The sequence below is a fragment of the Urocitellus parryii genome, chromosome 5 (assembly GCF_045843805.1).
Source record: "Urocitellus parryii isolate mUroPar1 chromosome 5, mUroPar1.hap1, whole genome shotgun sequence".
NCBI classification, from domain to species: Eukaryota; Metazoa; Chordata; class Mammalia; order Rodentia; family Sciuridae; genus Urocitellus; species Urocitellus parryii.
The window spans coordinates 57,823,762-57,848,351 of NC_135535.1; the positions used below are offsets into that span (position 1 = coordinate 57,823,762).

The 24,590-nt window shown below is 45.0% G+C and overlaps 2 protein-coding genes across 5 annotated transcripts in view; one reads left to right on the forward strand and one right to left on the reverse strand.

The window, feature by feature from the left end:
* Positions 1 to 4,695, reverse strand: part of Kif5a (kinesin family member 5A) — a 31,046-nt gene extending 26,351 nt beyond the window's left edge. For 2 of the 3 annotated variants that reach the window (XM_026398383.1, XM_026398382.1), the window contains exon 1: positions 4,564 to 4,692. In XM_026398383.1, coding sequence (XP_026254168.1) covers positions 4,564 to 4,692 — 129 coding nt within the window. Of the gene's footprint in view, positions 1 to 4,563 lie in introns of all 3 variants that reach the window. The other variant, XM_077798822.1, reaches the window with a different exon arrangement.
* A 2,946-nt stretch (positions 4,696 to 7,641) lies between these two features.
* Positions 7,642 to 24,509, forward strand: Dctn2 (dynactin subunit 2). Of its 2 annotated transcripts, none has more exons than XM_026398264.2 (14): positions 7,642 to 7,829; positions 8,725 to 8,793; positions 19,538 to 19,634; positions 19,839 to 19,900; positions 20,228 to 20,326; positions 20,813 to 20,973; positions 21,143 to 21,290; positions 21,609 to 21,674; positions 21,876 to 21,914; positions 22,078 to 22,155; positions 22,246 to 22,326; positions 22,637 to 22,739; positions 22,846 to 22,937; positions 24,067 to 24,509. In XM_026398264.2, exons 1-14 carry the CDS (start codon positions 7,794 to 7,796, stop codon positions 24,151 to 24,153), a joined length of 1,218 nt encoding a protein of 405 aa, XP_026254049.1. In that variant the 5' UTR covers positions 7,642 to 7,793; the 3' UTR covers positions 24,154 to 24,509. The 2 variants fall into 2 exon arrangements, with proteins under 2 accessions (XP_026254049.1, XP_026254051.1); XM_026398266.2 differs by having other exon boundaries at positions 22,246 to 22,317.
* Positions 24,510 to 24,590: the final 81 nt, after the last annotated feature.

Consider the following 24,590-nt stretch of genomic DNA (forward strand, 5'->3'; position numbering starts at 1 on the left):
TGCTTATGAAGAAAGAAAGAAGATACTATGGACCTGGAGGTTAGATAAAATTACCTGTAAGAGGGAAAAGTGTTAACCACTTTCCAATTTTTGGCTTGGAGGGAGACAGCATAAATAAAAATAACACCTAACTTCCCACCCAACTTTTTTTTTCTTTGAGACAGGGTCTCACTATGTTTTCCAGGCTGGTCTCAAATAATTTTCTAACCTTCATTTCTTGAAGAGTTAAGACTACAAATACACATCACCATGCTGGGTTTAACATCTAACTCTTATTGAGAGATAACTTATTCTGTGTCTGTCACTGTGTTAAGAAATTTATATGTTGGGCTGGGGTTGAGGCTCAGTGGTACAGTGATTGCCTAGCATGGGTGAGTCACTAGGTTTGATCCCTAGCACCACATAAAAAAAAAAAAACTAAATAAACAAAATGAAGGTATTGTGTCCATCTACAACTAAAAATATAAAAAAAATACATTTATATGTATTAGTTAATTTAATGATCACAATAATCCTAGGAAGCAAGTGCTATTATTATCCCATTTTACAGATGAGAACACTGAGGTCAGTTAGTCTGCCCACTTTCACATACCTGAGAAACGGTAGGGCACAGTTTTAAACTCAAGCAATCTGATTCCAGACCCACACCCAAAGTGATCAGAGAACCACAATGTCAACCCTGCATAAGATCCTTATCATGGCTTTTCATTCTCCTTCCTTTTGGGCATTTCCCCCAAGTATTTCCAGATGGAACTAAGTCTTTCATCACTCCCTTTTTCCAATCTCAACCCCATTTTCAGAAATACGCATTTCTCCCACCCATCCTTTCAGAGGGCGACCCTCACCCTCTTCCCCTCTAAGTAATCGAATGCCCTGCAAGTTGGCATGGTGTCAGAGACCAAAAGACTTGTTCCATTAGAAATACTCTGGGATTCTCTCTACCTTTTAGGAATGCCCCTGAGACAGATATCTCTTCCAGCCCTGCAGGCTTGGCATTCCTCATAGCCTTCTCCAGAGGGCCTCTCTTCTTTGTCAATCTGGGCTCTGTTTGCCTTTAACCCACTCCAAGCTTTCTTGTTGTCTCCTTGTCCATTTGTGCAGGAAAGGTCCAGCAGAGTGCTATAGTTTTTCATCATGTGTATTGATTAAAGCTAATGGGGGACCTAAGATCAGGGGCTCAAAGATGACCAAGCTGTTCAACTCTCAATAAAATACTTGGTAGAACCCAAACTTGAAGCAGCAGCCTCGATTTCCATGGTGACACCCTTGGGGATTGTTGCTATGGAAATGCTAGACAGACACTGGCCACAGTGATCATTACTTCCCCTCTCCATTTTCCTTAATGAGACTCCCCCACACTTTTCAGATATCAAAGGAATCCAAGGCCACCCTAAACCAAGCAAATTCTGTTCCACTAATACTGCAGGTCCAGTCTAGCTTTTCTAAACAAAGTACTTGATGTTCCTGGTTTCTTGCATCCTTAAGAACCCTCTTAACTTCTGGGAGACTGTAGGTGGGTAATCTGTGGACACTTGAACGCAGGAGAGGGAGAGGGAGTGTAATTGTGTGTGTGTGTGTCTGTGTGTGTTCTCAATGTCATCTGCTCCAGACCTGGCATGGATACAGCAACCCAGGCAGTTAAGCACTGGGATACTGATGAGAAAAAAACAATGCAGAGAATGAACAAAATACTTAAATGGGTTCAGTGAAAAAGGCACACTGGATTCTAAGTGTACAAAAAGCAAAGCAAGACATATACCACATTGCGACCCAGACATCCTACCACTATGACTTTGGCTACCCCCAGCCCCCAGATTCCTTGGAGAAGTCAGAGGTATGCAGGAAAATAGGGCACACACAGCTCTCTCTCCAACTTATCCTTCCACCTTCTGCAAAGAGAACAAAGCCCAAGAACATAAGGGCCTCCAAAGCCCAAGCCAGCCGCAGTGCAGCAGAGGTGAAGGGAAAAGCTGTCACAGGAAAAAGCAGAGCTCTGCTTTTTTCTTTCTTTCAGTCTTCCCTCACCTTCCCAGACATCCTGAAACAGCTTCCTCCACTGTTCCTCAGACAGTTCCCCACACACTGGGCCCAAAAGGGATCAGAAGAGGAAAAAAGGTGGGAGATATCATTCCCTCGCTGGGACCCTCAAGGATCTCAAAACCATGTCTCCTGCCAGGCACAGTGGTGTATGTCTGTAATCCCAGCAACTTGAGAGGCTGAAACAGAAGGATCACAAGTTCAAGGCCAGCCTCAGCAACTAAATAGCTGAGGTGAGGACCTCAGCAATTTAGTGAGACTCTGTCTCAAAATTTTAAAAAAATAAAATTAAATGAAAAAGTCTGGGGATGTAGTTCAGTGGGTAAAGCATCCTGGGTTAAATCTCCAGTGCCAAAAAATACCAATTATGACTCCTATAGCCCTCAGTCCCCCGAATGAAGAATTAATAGTAAGTCCTAAAAGGAAAGCTCCAGGGATATTGCCTGAGACAAAATGGCCCCCTGCAAACATTTATCTTAAGTGAGGGACTGACAGGAAGGCCAAGGCAAGAGAAGATACAGAGTGAGACAAAGGTACATACCCACAGATATCAGGCAGAATAGACAAGAAAACATTGGCTGTGGAGCTAAGATAGAATCTAAATCAGCAGGGGCCTTGGCTTCTCTCCATCTCTCCTTTATCCCATCTCCAACAGGGTCTCTCCTGTTTTGCTGGACTGACTGGACAGATCAATACCTCAATCCCTCCTCTCAACACGTCTAACTTATCCCACACACCAAGATAGCCCAAACAGCCTAAAGGAGTCACCTCAGACTTACTGGAAAATCCTTCCAAAACAAGGAAGTCACACTTAAAAGTAAAAACCTTTTGTGGATTTGCTTGTCATGACAGCCAGCTCCTGTTTATCAGCCTTAATACCTCAAGCAGACCCCAAGCTCCAACTACCATGGCCTGTTGTTCTAGCTACTTAGAGAGGGGGCCCCCAAGGGTTGATATGGGCTTTCTTTTAAACTGGCCAAACTTGACTGATCGGACTACAAGGCCTGAGGTCCTTGAGGCAAAAGAAACAGAGGTCCTCTTCTTATGTCAAACATATATTCTTACACACACACTCACATACATATCTATAAACATACATGACAAGGCAAAAGCACCACTGGAGTTCAGAGAGTGGGTGCGGGTGGTGACGGGCTGGGGGTGGGAGCTTGGAGCCCTCCCTAAAGCCTGTGTATGAAACTCCTATTACTGACTCAGAAGGCCCAGGCATCCTTCCCTTTTTTCCCCTCATTCCTTTAACGGCATGTTTCCAGGTGCTTTGTTTCAAGCGCTATGAATCAAAGATACATAAGAAGCACCCCTGACCTTGAAGATTGTCCTCATACATGCCTCTCCTTCTTAAATTGGCAAGACTTTCCTAGCCCAGCACCCCCAAGCCCTATAGGATTTGACCCCAGGCCTCTTCACTACCCACACAGCCTGGAAAAGGTGGAGTGGGTAAAGCCTAGAAACTCCGTTTGGGCCACAGAAGAAGGTCCAGAATGGAAATGTGGGAAGGCAATATGATATGAAGGAAAAGGTGTGATTCACAAACTTGGATTCAGATCTATGGATTCTCAGCATGACCTTGAGAACGTCATTCAACTTCTTTTGGCCTCAATCTCCTCATCTGTAAAATGGAAATATCAATACTACTTTAGAGTGTTTTTTGAAGATTTAATACTCTACATAGAGTAATAAGTAAAAAATAAATACTAATTCTCCTTCTTAAGATCTCCTCCATGGGTAAGGGCTGTCATGATGAGGTAGAGGTCAACTGCTACTTTTTATTGGATCAAGAGCAAGGATGAATAAGCAAGTATGCATTACAATCTCAGGGTTTGGATATGTTTATTTAGGGCGTACAGTTGGGAAGTCTGAAATCCTCTTCCTACTGTACCTGGGATGGAAAGGCAGATAGGTCCTTAGAATTCCAGAGGCTTCTCGGAAACTGGGTGTGGCATCAATATATTTCTTTCCCATAAAACCCTTCATCAGACCTCAATCCTCTAAGTACAGACGGTAACTACTTTAGGGGAAAATGGAGGGCTTGGACCTAGAGCCCACTCCCATTCATACCTCCACAGAGAACCTGGACTACCCATCTCCCTTTTAGCCCATCCACTATCTTCTCCCTCCCTTCCTAGGATGTGGGGGTAAAGACCTAAGCCAATAACAAAGGGGAAAATGCGCTTTCTGGGGGGGGGGGGAGAGAAAACATCAGAAAAACACGGGACTGGCTCCAAGGGGTGGGGATGTGGCTGCTCCCAGCCACCGAGAGTAGGGTCTCCTGATGGGGAAGGGACCCCCTCCCACTCTGCAGAGACTTGGCTGCAGGCCTAGCCAGGCCACACCCAGCCATCCTGATGCAGGGGAGAAAAAGGAGGGGCTGCGGCGAATAGGATGGTGATTGAGCGGCGGGGATGGAGTACAGAGTGACAAGCAAAGGCTAAGATTCTACGGGGGGGGGGGGGGGTGAAGATTCAGCCTCCCGCCCCTCCCCTAATTCCGTCCGGTAGCAGCACTCACTCCGATAACGACGCTGTCGTCCCCTTGGAAAATGGGGATGAACTTGTCTCCCCGAAGAATCTCCGCCTGGTTCAGGGGCCGAAATCGGCAGAGAACCTTGATGCTGCATTCGTTGTTAGTCTCCGCCATGGTGGTCGCCAAGTAGAGCTGGGGCACTTCTCAGGCTGCAGGAATGGTGTGTGCTCCGAAGGAGGGGTCGCTCAGCTGAGACCAAGACGGAGGACAGGTGCTCGATCGCTGGGGCCGAGAAAGCAGCTGGGGCGCCCGGACGAGGCGGCGGAGCAGGGCCGGGGAGCGGTTTAGTCTACTGCAGCTCTGAGATGCAGGCAACCTGGGCGTCTGGTCCTCTCTCCGTGCACTGCCTCTCCGCCCCTCGCGCTGCAGCCGCGCTGCGGGCCTGGGCGGGGCGCGACCGAGCAGTAAAGGCGGGGCTTCCTTCGTAGGGGGCAATCTGCTTGTCTTGGACCACCGAAAGGTGGGGCCTGGCCTCACTCTGGCCTTCTTCTCCCGCCCCAAATGCCGGAAGATAACCTTGCCCTCACCCTTTCCCGACCGGACTAGCTCACAGCATTCCACCCCCACGCCCCCGACCTGTTTGTTCTTCCCTCAGACTCCACCTCCGGGGAGGGATGAGGCGGGGGCTGAGGTGGGCCTGTTGCCTGTCTAGGGAAGAAGGTCCACAAGACTTCCAGTCCTTTTATTTCAGTGCATCCCCCAGTCTCATTACAGTACTCTCTCCAATCTGGGAACACATTTCTTCTCGTTCCCCTCCCCCCACAGATGCACAAAAGCTGAACTCCAAACCCATTCAGCTTTCAAAGACAACTGTCTGAACCCCTGTGGAAATGGGTATCCAGATCCCATTGTCATATGCAAGTGTCAAAGGAGGATCTGTTTCTTCCTTCCCCTTCTACATCCAAAAGTGCACTCTTTTCTCTTCCCAACATACACACCAGGTCCCCAGGTTGAGGCAAGACAAACTCCCATTCTGGACTATCAGAATTTAAAAGCAGACCAAATTTTCATTTTTGCCTCATAGGTTGGGACTAGGATGGTGGTGGGCAAGAATAGGGGGATGGTGTTGAGAGTGGGTAAGGCTAGAGGGACTTTGACAGAATCTTTAGGGCAAACATCTGCATTTGTGTTTCTAGTAGTCTTAGGCACCTAATGTGAATGTTTGTTTCTAGTCGAAGTTACCATTGGGTAGGGGGTAGGGACCCTACCCAATGGGTCCCTACCCAACACCCCATCCCCTTTCTTCACTGCTTCTCCCCTTTCTCTGGAAACAACAAAACAAAACACCCAGAGGTTCCTTGTCCTTCCTGCACTTGAGTCAGACTCCTGCTGCAGCTCCTGAGCGGAACCATCCAGGAGCTGGCCAAATTGCTTTTTATCCAGAAGCTGCCCAAATTGATTTTTATCCACATCACAGGCCTCTTTTAGCCAACACAGAAGTGGATTGCAGAAGTTGAGACTCTTGGCGAAGGAGAGGAGCAGCATGATGGGAGAAGGGAGGAAGAAATGTAGGTTCTATTTAGAAATTGGTCAATATCTACAGTCACTTAAGACATTATGGGACAAGGGTAAGAGGCTAATGGCCTGGTCAGATAAGACCTAACTCTACTAAGGCCTGGGCACAGTGGAACACACCTGTAATCCCAGCAGCTTGGGAGGCTGAGGCAGGATGATTACAAGTTCAAAGCCAGCCTCAGCAAAAGTGAGGTGATAAGTAACTCAAGACTCTGTCTCCAAATAAAATCAAAATAGAGCTGGGGATGTGGCTCAGTGGTTGAGTGCCCCTGGGTTCAATCCTGAGTACCCCTCCCCCCAAAAAAACCCACTCAAATGAGGAGGTTACCCATATTAGACCTACATTCTAACCCACTTTAAATCTTAAGGAAAATGAAGGAAGGGGATCCAGCAGAAGCAACTGAATAAGAAGGCAGTAGTCTGTGGGAGAAAAAGGCAGAGGCTTGGGGAGGAGCCAGGAGAGAGAACACAATGAGTTCCAAACTCAGGAACTCTCCAGTCATTTGGTTTGGCAATATTTCTGAGTTGCAGCATCCTGCAAACTCAGGAAACATCCCAACTTCAGGCCATCAGGGGCTATAAGGTGGCATCCTTAGCAAAGGAGCTGCAAAATGCCAGTCCATAAGGTGTCACTAGTCAGAAAGAAAAGTTTAATGGGTGTGTCTGAACCCCAAAGAACAATGTAGTGAGTTTCACATAAAGCTGGATTTGTTGAGTCTCAAAGGACTTTTACTCTAAGAATTTGTCCTTTTACTTTTCTACCAAGTAATAGTAGCAATGGTATCTTGTAGGTTTTCTATTTGTAATATATTTACCTGGTAAATTAAAAATATAGCTTCACTATGTGTATCCTTAAGAAAGGTATGTTGTTTTAATTTTATTGAACCGCGAAATTCAGAAGTCTGGGAACTATTAATGAAATGATTAAGAGGATAGAGAGCATTTAGACAGACTCAGAACCGTCATTTATCCATTTGTGAACTTTAGACAGGATTTCCAAACTTGAAAAACAAAAACAAAAGCAATTTATCTAGTTAAATTTGAATTTTAGGTAAGCAATTTTATGTGTCTCAAATATTGGACAAAACAGAGCAAAACCAAACAAAACACCAATAGTTTTTATCTGAAATTCAAATTTAACTAGATGTCCTGTATTTTATATAACAGTCCTAACTTAAGAAGACTGCTTAACTTTTCCATTCCAAACATGCTAAGCCTTAACTAAATTTTACTTATTACTATTGTTTTTTGAAGCCCTCACGACATGACTACTTGATTTTATCTCGTCACTAATTCCTGGGAGTCCAATACTGGAATTAAAAAAGTTCTTTTCCAGACTTGATGTAAAAATTAAAGGAAATAAGTTGAACGAAATAGCTCCCTAAGGTGCATTCCCCACCCAAGCTCCAGAGAGCCAGGACTACATATCCCACAATTCTAGGCGACGATCCTCGCCATTACCTCATTGCTTGGCCTCGCTCTCGCCAATCCCACCGTCTCTAGGGGTGTGGTAGCGGGGTGTTCTCGCGACTTTTGCTTTACCCTTCTGGTGTGCTACTCCTGTCGCGAGACTTCCCGCTCCTCTGCCGCTCCCTTTGCCGCCGCCTTAGCTGGGGACCCGGACCCAATCTCTCCCCTACCCGATCACCCGCCCCGGCTCCACCGAGGCTCCGGTCCCCCAGCCCCGCCTCGCCGCCGCCATGGCGGACCCTAAATACGCCGACCTTCCCGGCATTGTGAGTACAGGGCCGGCCCTGGCTTCCCAGGACCGCGCCCCCGACCTCCCAAGGACCCCCAACAGAAACCAACCCATGACCCCTCCCGCCTGCAGCCCCTCCTCCGCCCCAAGGGCTCCTGCCGCTCTCCCCGACCGGCTGCAGCACCTTCCGGACTCCTCTGACCTGACTGGGCCTGGCCGTCGGACGGCGCATCAGGCCCCCTTTCCGGCAGTCGCCGGTTTCTCGGCCCAGAAATCGTCAGGGTGTTTACCACTTGTGCCCGAGTGTTTCTGCCATCCGTGTCGACACCACCCGTGCCTCCCCCAAATCTCCCAATAAGCCCCCCATCCCTACCCTGGACATACTCACCAGACAACTTGGTGACGGTCTTCATCCTGCCAAAGGAAGAGGTTTACTATGGCAGAACCGTTCTTGTGCCCGATGGAAATTCTGTCTTTTGGGGGACCTATGTCTGCCCCTCACTCCTCATGAACAAGTTGGAGTGTACCCTCCTTTTGTGCTCCCCTGCCTGTATTCTCGGGGTGGGGGTTGGGGCACAGAACCTTAGGAATTAAGGTCCTGAGTCACCCATATCACAGGGACCTAATTCGAGGAAGGTCCTCACCTATCTTGGACAGAATGATTACCAAGGACCCTTCCTGTCCAAGTTCAGGATAACATCTTTGTTATCACATTCACTGTTTATCCTTAGGTCCCATTTGTACTCGCTGTCACCCCCACTTCACTGAGACAAGGGAACTGACATGCCATTAGTAAGGCAGATGGAGAAGAAAGAACAGAATCCTGGTATCGCAGAACCCTGCCTTCTCCATTAGTTTGTTCAAATGGAGTCGGGTAAGAGGTTGGTGGATGCTAGGTAGTGAGGTTGGGTGGTCACTGCTTCTACCTGCAGGCCAGGAACGAACCAGATGTTTATGAAACCAGCGACCTACCTGAGGATGATCAAGCAGAGTTTGATGCGGTAAGACTATGTGCTGCCTCAGGATTCCTTGGACTCTGACCTCTCTTCCCCCATAGATCCTTTCCCTACTTTGGCAAGCGACCACAATAAGTGGGTATGCCAACCCCAGCCTGAGTGGTATGTAGGTTGCAGAGCTTGCAGCCACCAACAAGCAATGCCAAAGGAGAGTCAAGTCAGTGAAATTACAGCTAACAAGATCTTTTTGCAAAGCCCTGATTCTTGGTCCTTTTAAATAAAATTGAAATATCTCAAAACTATTACATTTGGGACTAGTAACTTAATGAGGCTTTTGGGTTCTAACCCATTTCAATGGGTCCTAAAGCCCGAACATATATAATCTGTTTGATGGTAGAAAGTAGGCCTTTTATTATTTCACTCAATATGTGTTCATTAGTTACCTACCAAGAACTAGACTTTAAACTAGAGACATACTCTTCCATGTGAATATCAGTGTTCATTGGTCAAGGAATAAGAAGATGATTTGGAGATTCTAAAAAGATAAGGGTAGAGCCAAATAAATTTGAGGGAAAACATAAGTCTTTCATATCAGCAGAGAAGAGGTCATGGCAGCACTTTGGCATCCAAGAACTCTGAGGAGGAGGGAATTAGCTGTAGATACATTTTTTTTTAATATTTATTTTAGTTTTCGGTGGACACAACATCTTTGTTTGAATGTGGTGCTGAGGATCGAACCCGGGCCGCACGCATGCCAGGCGAGCGCGCCACCGCTTGAGCCACATCCCCAGCCCCGTGTAGATACATTTTAACCATGAGAAAAGCACTTAGCATTTTTTATTGAATATGTTCAATTTGTGTTGATTTGTTTGGGTTTTGGTACTGGGGATTGAACCCAGGGGCACTTAATCACTGAACCACATCCCCAGCATTTTTTATTTTTTATTTTGAGACAGGGTCTCACTGAGTTGCTTAGGGCCCCAGTATGTTGCTGAGGCTGACCTCAAACTTTTGATCTTCCTGCCTCAACTTCCTAAGTCTCTAGGATTACAGGTGTGCACTACCACGCCTGGCACCTGTGTTGATTTTTGTGCAATGCAGAGGAGGAAATGTCCCTTCCCTCAAGGAGCCCCAGACTAATGAGGGGATTAGGATACATATGAGAAATAATGGAAGAATTAAGATGGATACATATAGAAAACATAAGGAAGAAAAAAATGAATGGAAATCAATATAGTAAAACTCTGTAAGTGCCAACAAAGACAAAGATCTGTGAGCATTTCTTATAGTATGTATGTTTTAGGTTTTATTTCCACAGAGATCTGGGCTGGGGTCACGTTGATGCTGTGAAATATCAGTGAAGGCCCGACCATAAGTCATCGAACAGTCTCAGTATATGGCCCAGTTGGTGTGTCTTTAAGTCCTGTGGCCATGTCTGTGGGGCTGGTTAGTTCTGGGAATTGCTGGTTGCTGATTTATAATGTATGGCTTGGCGTACTCACTTATTCCTTATTTGGTTCCCCATGTGAAAGTGCTTCCTACATTGTAGGGAACACCTTCCCTGTTCCTTCTCACAGTGGTATGTTCCTTGTGGCTTCTGTTCTTGCTGGCATGTTAGTCTGTCCCCCAAGCGTAAATATCTGGAGTAATGCATATGATGTTGCCCAAGGACCTGACTGCACCTGTCACTCCAAGAGGGTAGCAGTGTTGGAGGAACCTGTCTCCATCCCCACAAGGTAGCAGTGTGTATGCTGAGGAATTCCCTGTACTACCACAGTTTAAAGATTGCTCTCTTTATATTTTGGGCTCTGCCTAAAAAAATATCAAGACTTCATGGTGAAATAATGAACAGAATTCTGTCCTTTTGTCACTTAACTGTGATACAAATGGATAATTGTCACATCAGTCTCCTTTTCAAAGAAAAATTACATTTTCGGGCTGGGGATGTGGCTCAAGTGGTAGCGCGCTTGCCTGGCATGCGTGCGGCCCGGGTTCGATCCTCAGCACCACATACAAACAACGATGTTGTGTCTGCCGAGAAATGGAAAATAAATATTAAAAAATTAAAAAAAAAAAAAAGAAAAATTACATTTTCATTTTCCTTCTGAAGATACTTGAATAACTCTTAATAAAAGGAAGATGATGCCCATTGTAGGTGTGGAGAACCTGAATGTGTAGCTCTGAATATGGGGTTCTTTTCTCCCCTCTAAGTCAGAGCAGCCTATTTTAGTAGCAACTAGTACAGTGACTTTTGGGGAGGGCACACCACAAGAGTTTATCTCCTGTGGCATGTTGCCCAGGATGCCAGTGTAGAGGTGCCTAGGAGCTGGATGGTTAAATACAGAAGGAGTTGAGTTGCCTTCATCACCTGAGGCTCAACTAAGTGACTCTCTGTCATTAGAGATTAGTAGGTGGAATGGGGAGACCTTCAGCTGCTTTTGGAGCCTGATGTTTCCTGATGACAGCCAATATCTGGCCCCTGCATATCCCAGTGGTCTTAGAACACTTTCAGGAAATCAACTGAATAAATGGCTCTTAATACTGAAGTAAATGTGCAACTCAAAAGAGCAGTTAATTGTATTCTTAGCCAGCCAGAAACATTGTATCCACCAGGCCTGCATTCTGACTAGCAACCTATCCCCTTATCACCTACCTGCCTGAGACCTAGCACAAGTAGCAGTGCATATGATATATGAGTTTTTCAATTACCTCTTAATGCCTGGCAACAGCATTCTCTGCCTTGGTCTCCAGATTATTTTTAACTTTGATTATTTATTTATTTACATATGTTCATTTATTTATTTAGTTCCAGGGATTGAATCCAGAGGCACTTTACCACTGAGCAGCAACCCCCTTCTGTTTGTTTGTTTTTTTTTTTTTGTTTGTTTTGTTTTTTTTTTTTGAGACAGGGTCTGGCTAACTTTCTAAGGCTGGCTTTGAACTTGCAGTCCTCCTGCCTCAGCCTCCTGAGCTGCTGGGATTACAGGCATACACCACCATTCAACTTTAATTTTATTAGCATTTTTTTTCTTTTGTCTTTTTGATGCTGGGAATCAAATCCAGGGTTGCTCTACCACTGAGCTACATCCCCAGTCCTTTTGATGTTTTGAGAGCTTCTTGCTAAATTGCTGAGAGTCTCACTAAGTTGCCAAGGTTGATCTCAAACTTGTGATTCTCCTGCCTCAACCTCCAAAATTGCTGGGATGACAACTATGTACCACTATACCTAGCTAATTTTATTATTTTTAAAAATAGATAATAAATGCACAGAAAACAAAACAAAACAAAAATTCAAGGTAGGGTAGTGAAAAGTCTGTCCCCTATCCCTGGCTAACACCACTCAGTTCCCTTCCCTGGAGACACCAATATGGCCACCTTCTTGTGGAACATTTTGAAGAGTCTCCAGATTTTTTTTTAATTTACTTTATTTTTTAAAAGATATTTTTTAGTTGTAAATGGATCATTTATTTTATTTATTTACATGTGGTGCTGAGGACTGAACCCAAGGCCTCACACATGCCAGGCAAATGCTCTACCACTGAGCCACAACTCCAGCCCTCAGATTTTTATTGTAAAGGATTATCAAGTAGTGTTGATGCTCACTGCCCTTTAACCTCCTTTCTCTGATTTCTTCACTGCAGAAGAAATTGGACTACTGAAGGAAACAATGTCTTTTAATGTCCCTTAAAGATCTTAATTGCTAGATAAACATAAAAGTTTTATGATTCCCATAGTGGGGGAAATGGGGGGGGGGAGTAGCAGAAGATTTTAGTTTTTCTACAGTAGATCCTGATTTTTCTGCTAAAATCCCTTTAAAACAATTTTAGCCAGAAGTAGAATATTCTAAAATAAGAGTAGGTAAGAAAACTGTACAGACTCACCGTTTCCTTCATGATCTGGGAAGGTCTCTGCATTTTCAGATACTCCTGGGTTGAAGAACAGCAGGCTTATTTGGAAACTTTTCTTAAAATGTTTTATTAGGAAAACTAGTTCCCAAATGAAATGCCTTCCCTCGGACCCACAGCCTGCCTTGGGTCAGTGAGGCATTCTGCTCATGGCTTTTGAACTGCTGGAACAAAAGGAATAAGTTTAAGAAAGTTTATTTCTCCCTTTATTATATAATTACCCCCAATGCTATGTAAAAGAATGGAGAGTTAATTAGCCATAGTTTGGTAGGGTACCAGCAGAGGCTGCTGGATACTCCCCAATCTGAGATGAAAAACAGTAGGTTTTCTTCCTTACAATTTAAAATATCTAGAGAATGCTTGATTGTGTTCGCTGACTGTTGGTGCACTTGAACTTAACCTGAGTTTTTCCTAATGCTTCCCCCATCCTCCCTCCTCACCACCCTGCCTGGACACTAGTTTGCACAAGTAAGACCATTCAGTGCTTCTTCTCTGCATGTTTTTTTTCATCTGCCACCTCGCATGCAATGCTCTGCCACTGTGCAATTGTTGTAGCTAATCATTTTTAATTTCAATGAGTCCCTAGCTGGGTCACTGAGGAGCCTGCTGGCCTTATTATTAAAATCATTAATCAAGGTTTAGAAAAACAACTATGATCCACAAATCATTGTCTCTCCCCCTTATGAGGTCTGAAGAATAAAACTGTCCAGTGGAGGATGGGATAGAAACATGGAGGCTATGATGCTTTTAAACGAGGCATTTAGGGATCAGAGTTAGCAAGGGTATGCCTTTTTCTTCTTGAGACTATATGGAATTAGATTTTTATGGAATAACTTTGAGACATTCTAGACAAGGGCAGAGAACAAGGGACAGCCAAAGTCTTGCCTTCTTAGTTATATGGGATTATTCCTGGGGAAAGAATCCTCATGTTAATATTCTCCCATGCTAAGCCTTTAGAGTATCATATATAGGATGGGAAGGAAGTATTATATTGCAGTTCTAAGATAATTTATGTTGTATTTTTGCAAGTCTTTCTGTTTCTGCACCCCTCCTTTAGAAATGGATGAATGGTCAGCATTGCATTTGTCCATCCTGGACAGTTTTATTCTGTGGCTCTCTCCACCTTCCCTGTCATCATGGTTCTGAAGTCTCCCTGCCTGCAATGTTGGTGTAGAGCCTGAAGAGGTTCAGGGGTAGCAGTGGTCACTTCCCTGCCTGATTTAGAACCTCAGATCTTGTCCTCTGTGACCCAGACACTTAGTCAAAGAGCCCTGGGGAGTCTGGGAGTCCATTAGTGAGAGGGACTGAGAGTCTTGTACCAGGTAAACTGGTATTTAGAGTCAGGACACTTGGAATTTTTCTATCAAGGTGATTGTGGTATACTAGGTTTCCATGGTAACTATTACTACACCAAGTAATAGAAATTCTTCACAAAATCTCATTATCCTTCAACCCACCATAAAATTGACCTGGAAGTGGTATATATATTTAAAAACAATGTACCACTTTTCCTTTTCCTTTAAGTTTTCTGTCCTCCCCATTCTGCCCATTCCTTATTGTTTGAACTTGAGTTTATGGCCCATTGTCCCCCCAACCCCTTGAGTTTCTCCCCTGCTGGTTTTAGCTTGGTGAGACAAATCAGAGAAATAGTGCATAGCGTGTGTTCCTCCCTTGTGTGTCTGCATGTGTGCACTTGTGAGTGCTTAAGCCCACTGTGGAGACAACCCAGCCTAGACCACAGGACCTGGAGCCACTTCTTCCCTGGGCTAAAAGAGGAGCCTTGCCTGGGCTGGATCCTGGCATTGGCCAGGTACTGGAAAGGTTGAGGGTCAATGTATCTGGCTTAGATTTTAGAGTAGGGAGCACTTATCTTTCTCCCACCATGGGTTTTTTATGTATATGTAACCATACTCAGTCTTCCCTCCTTCCATCTGCCTATCAGTGGAGCTCCACAAAAGCAGAACATGCAATTGGATTTCCCCTCCCAGCAGTTTTAAACCAATGTTGTCTAGAATGGAGACCTTATCTCTGTGGCCTGGACTAAAATAAGGCCTTTTTAAAATACTCTCACCCTTCTCCCTTGTCCATCCTCTATCCCCTGTGAGACTTGTGAACAAGGGGTTGGAAAAACATGTTATACTCATAGGCTGGTAGCTGTGAAGCTTGGTGTCCTCTGGGCTGTTTGTGCTAGTATATCATGGCAGAATTGCTCAGCATCACTCAGAGCTGCAGGGTGAGTTACCAATCACTCAGGATGAATACATACTAGGCTGTGAAAGGGACCAGGTTTTGCCCTGCCTCTCTCTGGCAGCGGAAAATAAGAACCAGACTGCAATTGGGTACTTCATGTTTCCTTATAATCACCATCAGTACCTGACATATCTTGTTCTGCCTGGCCTAAAGTTCTATTAGACCACCCATAGGAGTACCTTTTGACTTAATTCTGCCATCCAAATGTCCAGTTTTTCACAAGTAAAGAAACCAAGAGACAGGAAGACTTAGACCATGAACTAAGAAGGGAAACTTCCCCCTTGAGAATTACGGACCTTCAATCAGCTACAGGTCCTCAGAGTCTCCATATCCTCTGCTCCATATTCTGCCATTTCTATGACTTCCCCTCTACCTCAGCCTTCTTGCACTTTTCTGTTCCATGCTACTAGCTTCTAACATCTAACTCCCAGTTCTCAGATGATACTAGATTGCTGCTGTTAATAGCAAAGCTTCATGACATCCTCACCACTAGAGAAGAAAGGGTGTCATGGTCTTCTTTTCCTTGGGGTATATGATGACCCCAGCTAAAATTTTTTGGCCCCCAAATTTTGCTAGGCTCCCCTGGGGCCCTGTGGTATGGTATATTTAAAGACTGTCATATAGTGCATGTGACAATTTGCTAATAATAATTTTGTCTTTTTTTCCCCTCTCTCCTCCCCATTCCCCAACTCCCTCTCCTTTTAACTCTTTTGATTTTCTCACCTCTGGGGAATCCACAAGGAGCTGGTAAGAAGCCTGACCTTTCATCTGCTTTTTAACGGGGTGTGCTGTATGGGCAGTTATTTTTCTGTCCTTTTGTTTCTACTAAATCTTTCATCCCTCTATTCAGTCCTATACTCAGCTGACAAACTTTTCCTGTCTCACAGGTCACTGTAATGACACTACCCCTAACCCATGCTCCAGATCTTTTAGACATTGGTGGAGCAGATGCCACTGGAGAACTATTGTGTGCTGCCCACCTGAGTCCCCTGAGGCCATAGCCTCTAAGAGGCTCACAGAGGATGCCAATGTCCTGTCCAGGTCATATTTATATAGCAGGGAAAAGTACTATTTATTTCTCTGACTGTCCAGAATCTCTGAGCTTCACCTTTCTAGTGAAGCTTCACCTTTCAAGTGTTGGAACATTTTTTACCCCCCTTTCCCCCACTTTCCTTACTTAGGAACATAAATAAGAATGTAGGTTCTCATCTACATAGCACCTGTCTATAATAATGACTTAACAGATGGTGGTTATGATTTCTTTCCTTGGTCTGTAGGTTATACCTCTCATTCCTTATTTATTTATTTGTTTATTTTGTGTGGTGCTGGGAATAGACCCCAGGCCCTTGAACATGCTAGGCAGGAGCTCTACCAAGGAGATACACCCTCAGCCCATATTTTTCATTCCTTTCCTTCTCCCCGCCCCCTTCTCTCTTTCTTTCATACCAGGGATTGAACATAGGGCACTTAACTACTGAACCACATCCCCAGCCCTTTTTATTTTTTGTTTTGAGACAGAGTCCCACTAAGTTGTTTAGGGCCTACGTTGCTGAGACTGGCTTTGAACTTGCAATCTTCCTGCCTCAGCCTCCTGAGCTGCTGGGATTACAAGCACATGCACCACCATGCCCAGCCCATTCCTCTTTTTAAAAGGACTTAAAAATTTAAAGTGGCCTTGATTGGGGCTTTCATGGGGAGAAGCCCCATATTCTTTGTGTGTGTGTGTGTGTGTGTGTGTGTGTGTGTGTGTTTGTGTGTGTGTGTGTGTAATTGGGAATTGAACCCAGGGCCTTGTACATAATAAGCAGGCACTTTATCATTGAACCACATCCTCAACCCTTTAAAATAAATTTTTTTTAAATTTATTTTTTAGTGGTAGACACAATACCTTTTTTTTTAAAGAGAGAGTGAGAGAGGAGAGAGAGAGAGAGAGAGAAATTTTAATATTTATTTTTTAGTTCTTGGCGGACACAACATCTTTGTTGGTATGTGATGCTGAGGATCGAACCCGGGCCGCACGCATGCCAGGCGAGCGCGCTACCGCTTGAGCCACATCCCCAGCCCGACACAATACCTTTATTTCATTTATTTATTTTTATGTGGTGCTGAGGATGGAACCCAGATGCAAGGCAAGCGCTCTACTGCTGAGCCACAACCCCAGCCCCTAAAAATAAATTTTAATTTTTTAATTTTTTGTTTGTTTGTTTGTTTGAGATAGGATCTCATTATGCTGCCAAGGCTGGCCTCAAACTTGAGTTCCTCCTATTTCAGTCTCCTGAGTAGCTGGGATTACAGGCCTGTGCCACCAGGCCCAGGAAGAAGTTGCATATTCTTTTTATTTTCATTTTGAGGTAGGGTCATGCTAAGTTGCTCAGGTTAACCTTAAATTTGTGAACATCCTGCCTCAGCCTCCCAAATTGTTGGGATTACAGGTATGCACCACCATGCCTGGCTAGAGAGGGAATATTCTTTTAAAAAAAAAATATTGTTTTTAGTTGTTGATAGACCTTTATTTATTTATATGCAGTTCTGAGAATTGAACCCAGTGCCTCACACATGCCAGCAGTCAAATGCTCTACCACTGAGCCACAGCCTCAGCCCCTAGAGGCGGCATATTCTTGTCAATTTAAGATAAGTGGTTGTCTACTCTAAACCCGAATTCTTCTCAGCTTATAGAAACCAGAGACCACATGGCTATTTGGCAAATGGGTGCTTTAGCTATAATTTCAGAGAATGTTATTTTTTGCTGGGGAGGGTGGTTCTTTTCAGTTTTTGGACCCAGAACCTCAAACATGCTGGGCAAGCTTTCCACTACTGAGTTACATCCTCAGTCCTCAATTTGTGATCCTATCTCAGCCTCCCTGAAAACTAGAATTACAGGCTTGTAAAATCATACCCAGCCCCTTTCAGAGAAGGTTCAAGAGAGAATCATTTGCACTTTCATGTGCGGCATTCAGCCCTTTTGTTTTCCCTACCTCTATAACTCCTGCCCTTCCATCTAGCAGCCTCTGAAGAAAAAAGAGAGATCAAAGTTGATAATTCTTATTTATTGTCTTTTTTTTTTTTGGTTCCAGGGATTGAACCAAGGGGTACTTAACTATTGAGCCACATCCCTAGCTCTTTTTTATTTATTTTTTAAATTTTGAGACAGAGTTTCAATAAGTTGCTTAGGGCTTCACTAAGTTGCTGAGGTTGGCATTGAACTTGCATCCTTCTGTCTCGGCCACCCAATCAGCTGGGATTATAGGCATGTACCACCATGCCTGATTCCCCCTTTATTTTTAAAGCTGATATCCACACTGATTCCTTCTCTAATAGCAGAGCAAAGGTGAAGGACAGACCCTTTCTCTATCTGCTGCTAGCTCTGTGATATACCTCCATTCCCCCTTTCCCCTTCCCACAGAGCCACACAGGCAGAGGTTCTGTCCTGACTGCAGTTTAAAATTGTCTGGATAAAGTTGGCCTTACTCCATAACAATTAAATCAGAATTTAAAAAGTGGGCCCAGACCACTTAAAAAAATAATTTTTTTTAAGTGATTCTAATGTGCAACCAGTGTCAAGAACCATTTTCCTAGGTGAAGGAAAGAAGAGTCAGTTTGCCTTCCTCCTGTGGAAAGTGGTGATACCTCCCCCAACAGAAAGGGACTCATGAGTCTCCTTTCCCCTTCCTTCAGTGCTCTAGTGAAAGCCGTCAGTCTTCTGACTGAAGGAGGGATGTGAATCAGGAGTGCCCAGTCTTGGTTTAGTTACTGGAACTGAACAGAAAATTGATCTGTTAAGGGGGAACCTTCTGCTTCAGTTTCTAGGGTATAGTCTCTTTTACTCTCTCAGCCATGTCCTCTGCTATGGCAGAGCTTCAGCTCTTTGGTTGTAGAAAAGGGATTGGGGAGAAAGCAGGTGCTGTAGCTTCTCTGTGAAGAAACAGTGCAGCATCTTCATTTCAGGGCTTACATATGGCCTTTGCCTATGATGCTCATGACAAGCAGCTATTGCTTGTTGTTTTTACTAAGATGTCCCATAGAAAATTATCCAGTAGCCTTTGCCTCTTTTTTCCATCCCCTGAATTGGCTGACCTCACAGCAGTCTGGAAACCAACCTTCTTAAGCCTTCTGCTGGCCTTCCTTTTCTATCTAAGAGCTGGTGTCGTACCTTTAGCAGGTTGAAAGTCCTAATATTTGCACTTAGTTATTGGCCTGTCTGCCTGCCTTCCTTCTGCTTTCCTCCAGCAAGAATGGGAGATTGTTCAGTTGGCAAGCAGATTTACTTTTGGGAGGGGGAGGTTAAGAGAGGTCAGGTTGGTTTCTTACCTTTAGTGCATGGTATGTGTCAGATAACTGGGAGGGGTGGGGGCAGGGAGGCTTATGTACAATGTGGGTGGGGAGGTTATGCTGCCTCTGTTCCCAGCTGAATCAGGGTGTTAATATTTATACAACGGAGGTTCCAAATTTACCAGGAAGCTTCTGTTTCCTAGGTTGAGCCTGGGTTGGCAGTTTGGAACAAAATCGCCCTTCTTCCTACTTTCCCTTTGGAACATTAGAGCCTAGTCTTCTAGTATGTATGGATTTTTGTGGGATAGAGGAAGTTCTAGACTGGGAATGAGTCAACCCCTGGCCTGAACTACCTATTTCTTCAGGAGGAGCTGACGAGCACAAGTGTGGAGCATATCATTGTCAATCCCAATGCTGCCTATGACAAGTTCAAGGACAAGAGAGTGGGGACAAAGGGACTTGGTAAGACTGGGCTGAAAGTTGGGTGAGGGGGATGCCTAGAGGACAAGCATGAGAAGTGGTCTCCTGTCCTCATATCTTAGTGACTTTTGCTCTGGGGAAAGGGTTCCTCAGGGAGATCTCTGTTGGAATCCTTCACAGTCACCTGAGATCATGACTGCCCTGGACCTAGGTTAGGCCCTCAGTCCTATCTTCTTTTCTTGGCAGATTTCTCAGATCGCATTGGAAAAACCAAGAGGACAGGATATGAATCCGGAGATTATGAGATGGTTTGTTGTGTGTGTGTTGATGGGAATGGAGTGGTGATCCTGTCTAGTAGGCATTTTAATAGGGGATTGAGGAGTATAGTTCAGATTCTGAGTTTCTCTGGTTGTATTCCTCAGAAACATAGCAGGATGCAGTTGACCATGTTCTTCCCCCCTGCTGTTTGTTCTGGAGCATCTCCAGACCTCTGGGCTATCTCCACATCTTCTTTACTAGGGTGTTGAGGATTCAGTGTGGGATATGATACCTTATGACTTAGGCCCAGGGCTTGGATAAATTCTGGAAGCTTTCTGAATGGAAGGTGTAACATCAACGTCCATCCTTGCTTTTAGCTTGGAGAGGGTCTGGGAGTGAAGGAGACACCTCAGCAAAAGTACCAGCGACTACTGCATGAGGTCCAAGAGCTGACAACTGAAGTTGAGAAAATCAAGGTAACTGTATACTCTCTCCTCTTCAGCTCTGCAGTGATTTACGTAACAGAAGAGAACCTCCCAGCAGGAAGAGAAATATTCCCTAAGCTCCTGGATAAGGGCACTAGGGTTTTCAGAGTTTGGGAATACACACCTACATTCATTGTTGTTATATAGGAAGTTTACTATGCTAAAAACCATCCTAGTGACTTTTAGCCACAACTGTCCTTAAGGCTTCTTTTCCCTTGGGGTACTGGTAGTACCCAGGGATATTCTGGACTATATTCGCAGCCCTTTTTGTTTTTAAGATAGGGTCTCGATAAATTGTCCAGGCTGGCCTTGAACTTATGATCCTCCTACTTCAGCCTCATGATTGGGATTATAGGTGTGCACCACCCTGCCTGGCATCCTTATCCTTAAGGCTATTGATCTTTCTTTCTACTTTTTTTTTTCCCTTGATTCATTCCTGCCACCCCTCATTGTGTACCTTTTTTTTTTTCATACCAGACAACAGTAAAGGAGTCAGCCACTGAGGAGAAGCTAACCCCTGTGGTACTGGCTAAACAGCTGGCATCCCTGAAGCAGCAGCTAGTTGCTTCTCACTTGGAGAAGCTGCTGGGACCAGATGCCGCGATCAACCTTACTGACCCTGACGGAGCTCTGGCTAAGTGGGTGCTCCACTTTGTTGGAAATTATTGCTGATTGGAATTATGGAGGGACTCAGCCAGCTTCTGACAGGGAAACTAAGGGGAGAAGTGACCTAGCTGTTCATTATGCTAAGGCAAGAAAAGAATCATCCTTCAAGTCATGATATTATTACTTGGTCTCCTGACCCAGGCGCCTACTGCTGCAGCTGGAAGCAACAAAGAACAGCAAAGGGAGTTCAGGGGGAAAGACCACCAGTGGGACCCCCGCAGACAGCAGCCTCGTCACTTACGAACTACATTCTCGGCCTGAGCAGGACAAATTCTCTCAAGCTGCCAAAGTAAATATATATATAGTATTGATTGGGGGGCCAGGAGAGACATGGCCCTATAGTTTTTCTTGCATCCCTCTGAAGGATCAGACCTGGGGAGAGGGTACTGGGAAGGCTTCTGAGCCATCTTGATGTCTCATTCTCAGTATTTCCCTTGCCTATCTACTTTCAGTTAGGATTTTAAGATTGTGGCTAGGGATGTGGTCCAGGGAAAGGTGTCCCTTGGGGCAGGAGTGGGGAATGGCATACAGACAGAGCTGGTTCTTGTTCCTCCCACCTTAGCAACAGAGAGGTGGATAGCAAATCTTACCTCCTTCCTTCCCATAGGTTGCAGAACTTGAGAAGCGTCTGACAGAGCTGGAGGCAACTGTACGCTGTGATCAGGATGCTCAGGTCAGGTGCTCTCCTATTCTTAGTCTGAAACTTAGATCTTTCACCCTGAGCCCTAAGGTCTACAACATTCCACACAAACCTGGGAAGATAGAAAAGGGATTCGGTTACTGGGATCAAGTGTTAGAACCAGGAGAATGGGAGAAGGCAGTAATCATGTGGAGATAGAAGGACAATTGATTTCTTCCCTCCCTTTCCCACCAGAATCCCCTTTCTGCAGGTCTGCAGGGAGCCTGTCTTATGGTAAGTATGACAGGAATGGGAATATTGGATTACAGAGGGGATTTAAAGATTGGGTCTAAGAATTACTTTGGGGTCTGTAGGTATATTTGAACTAACTCTGGTGGAATAGGAGAGGCCTCTTCTTAGTCTTTTTCTTTGGTGACACTTGTCCCATCCTTCCTAGGAAACTGTAGAGCTCTTGCAGGCAAAGGTGAGCGCCTTGGACCTTGCAGTTTTAGACCAAGTAGAGGCTCGGCTACAGGTATTAAATGGGGGGCAAATTGGATCCTGGTTGGCTTGGGACTTGGAAAGCCCAGATGCCCTCACTATCAACCTCAAAATATGCTTTCAGAGTGTCCTGGGGAAAGTGAATGAGATTGCCAAGCATAAAGCCTCTGTGGAGGATGCAGATACACAAAGCAAGGTCAGGAAGGTATCTTCTCTAGCTTCAAACCATTCAACCCTCTTAGCTCTCCAAGTGCTGACACTGAAACATGCGAACACAGTTCTCAGCTCCCATAAGCTGTGTGTGTGCGGTACTGGGATAGAACCCAGAACCTCTTACATGCTGGATAAGCACTCTATCACTGAACCACATCCCCAGCCCTCCCATGTACTCTAATTACCTGAGGGGAACAGGGCAGTGCTTCCCTCTGCCTGTTGGTCCTTCCTCAGTCTAGTGAAGTAGCAGTCAGAGGGTTCTTCACTGGCTACTTCAGCCATAGTCTGTCATGTCCCTCCAGGTGCACCAGCTATATGAAACCATACAGCGCTGGAGCCCCATCGCTTCCACCCTTCCTGAGCTGGTACAAAGACTTGTTAGCATCAAACAGCTGCATGAGCAAGGTGAGAAGCTAGATTCCAGTCATTCCAGGAGTTGAAAAGTGAACCACTTTGGTTGCCCTCTCTCAACTTGGATTCTAGTTTCAACCAAACCTTTCTTCTTTTGTAGCCATGCAGTTTGGTCAACTCTTGACACATTTGGATACTACCCAACAGATGATTGCCAGTTCTCTCAAGGACAATTCCACCCTCTTGACCCAGGTGTGTGCCCCTTTATTGATTTGATATCACTTTCTTCCAGCATGTAGAGACAAGGTTCTCCAGCTTTATCTCATAGGGTTTTGCCTTAACCTATTTTGTAGCACAGTGTTGTGGTAGAGGCTTGGTTTGATCTTCCATACTGTTTTTCAGTGTGGGACCTTTGACAACTTAATTAACCTATGAACCCCTGTTGTTCCATTTGGAAATTGTACCTTCCTCAGCAATAAGGATGAATTGTGAGGAGGTAGTTGATCTTTCTTCTTATAAAACCTACTGTTTACCTCTGTGTCTCAGTGTGGCTTTACCTTTCCTGGGGTCCTTTTCCAGATGCTCCTGAGCACAGTGCTTTGGAAAGAATGTAGGCTTGGGTCCAACCTGGCTCTGCCACGTCCTTTCTGACCCTGGACTGTGAGCATCACCTTCATTCGTTCATTCTTTTAGTAAGCCTAGCACATACCAAGTCCTCAATTTCCATTGGAGACACTATTTTCAGTGTTGGAGGGAGCATTAAAGTTGGGAGACCATCATAGGACCATTAAGATAAATGAAAAGTCATATAAAGTACTTGGCATAGTAGTGTTTCTTTAATTTTCTAAAATTTTGAACTAGAGAAACCCTCATTTCAATAAAATCTCATTTGGTTCTCATTACCTATAAAAGATAACTGTTTTGAAGTCAGGGTGGGAATTTTTAGGAGTCCTACAGATCTTTGAGCTAGGCCCATGGTACTCTAAGAGTAGCGTTGGAAACTGTTGCAGTAAACATTCCCCTTCCAGTATGGCGGTGCAGACCTGTAATCCCAGCAGCTTGGGAGACTGAGGCAGGAGGATCACAAGTTCAAAGCCAGCCTCAGCAACTTAGCGACACCTTGTCTAAATATTTAAAGTGCAAAAAAAGGGCTGAGGATGTCCTTCATGGTTGAGTGGGTTCAATACCTGGTTGAGTGGGATCAATACCCTGGGTTCAATACCTGGTTCCCCATCACACACCAAAAAAATCCACCTTGGGGGGCCATAAGCTATTTTTCCATTTCTTTCTTTTCTTTTTGAGAGAATTTCTTCTGGAGATTCCTCATCCAGGTGAGCACCTGGACCCAACAAGTGTAAAACCTCTCTACCCTACTTTGTAGGTGCAGACAACCATGCGTGAAAACCTGGCCACAGTTGAGGGGAATTTTGCCAGCATTGACGAGCGGATGAAGAAGCTGGGAAAGTGAGCACCTTTGGGAGGTGGAGATCAGGAGTAACCCCTGAACTCTGTTAACAGCTTACATAGGGTTTCCCTTCATAACTCAAAATCCCATCCCATTTTACACTGGGGGCAAGGGTTCTTCTTGCATGTGGGGTTTATACCCCTCCCCTGATGAATACAGAGTGGTAGCTGGAGGATATTAGAAGTGGGCTCCCCTTAGGTCCAGGGGAAGAAGAGATGAGCCCAGCTACATGCCAGCTCCTGGCCAAAACTGCTTTGCCTGGTGTGGGGGAGGTTTGGGCCCTGGCTTCCAACACAGCTTTTGTGGCTGACTATAATATTGTACAACTGTTTCTGACCATTAAATGCTGTTGTACTCTGTGTAGCTTCTACTATGTTTCCTGGGGAAGAGGCAGCACTGAGACACAGACATTCAGGGCACAATAGACAATCTAAGCCAGT

Excerpts from the sequence above, each read along its gene's own strand:
- Dctn2 (XM_026398264.2), top strand. The coding sequence starts at position 7,794 with ATGGCGGACCCTAAATACGCCGACCTTCCCGGCATT. Across the intron at positions 8,794-19,537 it reads ATCAAGCAGAGTTTGATGCG|GAGGAGCTGACGAGCACAAG; the intron begins GTAAGACTATGT and ends CTATTTCTTCAG. Across the intron at positions 19,635-19,838 it reads AGTGGGGACAAAGGGACTTG|ATTTCTCAGATCGCATTGGA; the intron begins GTAAGACTGGGC and ends TTTTCTTGGCAG.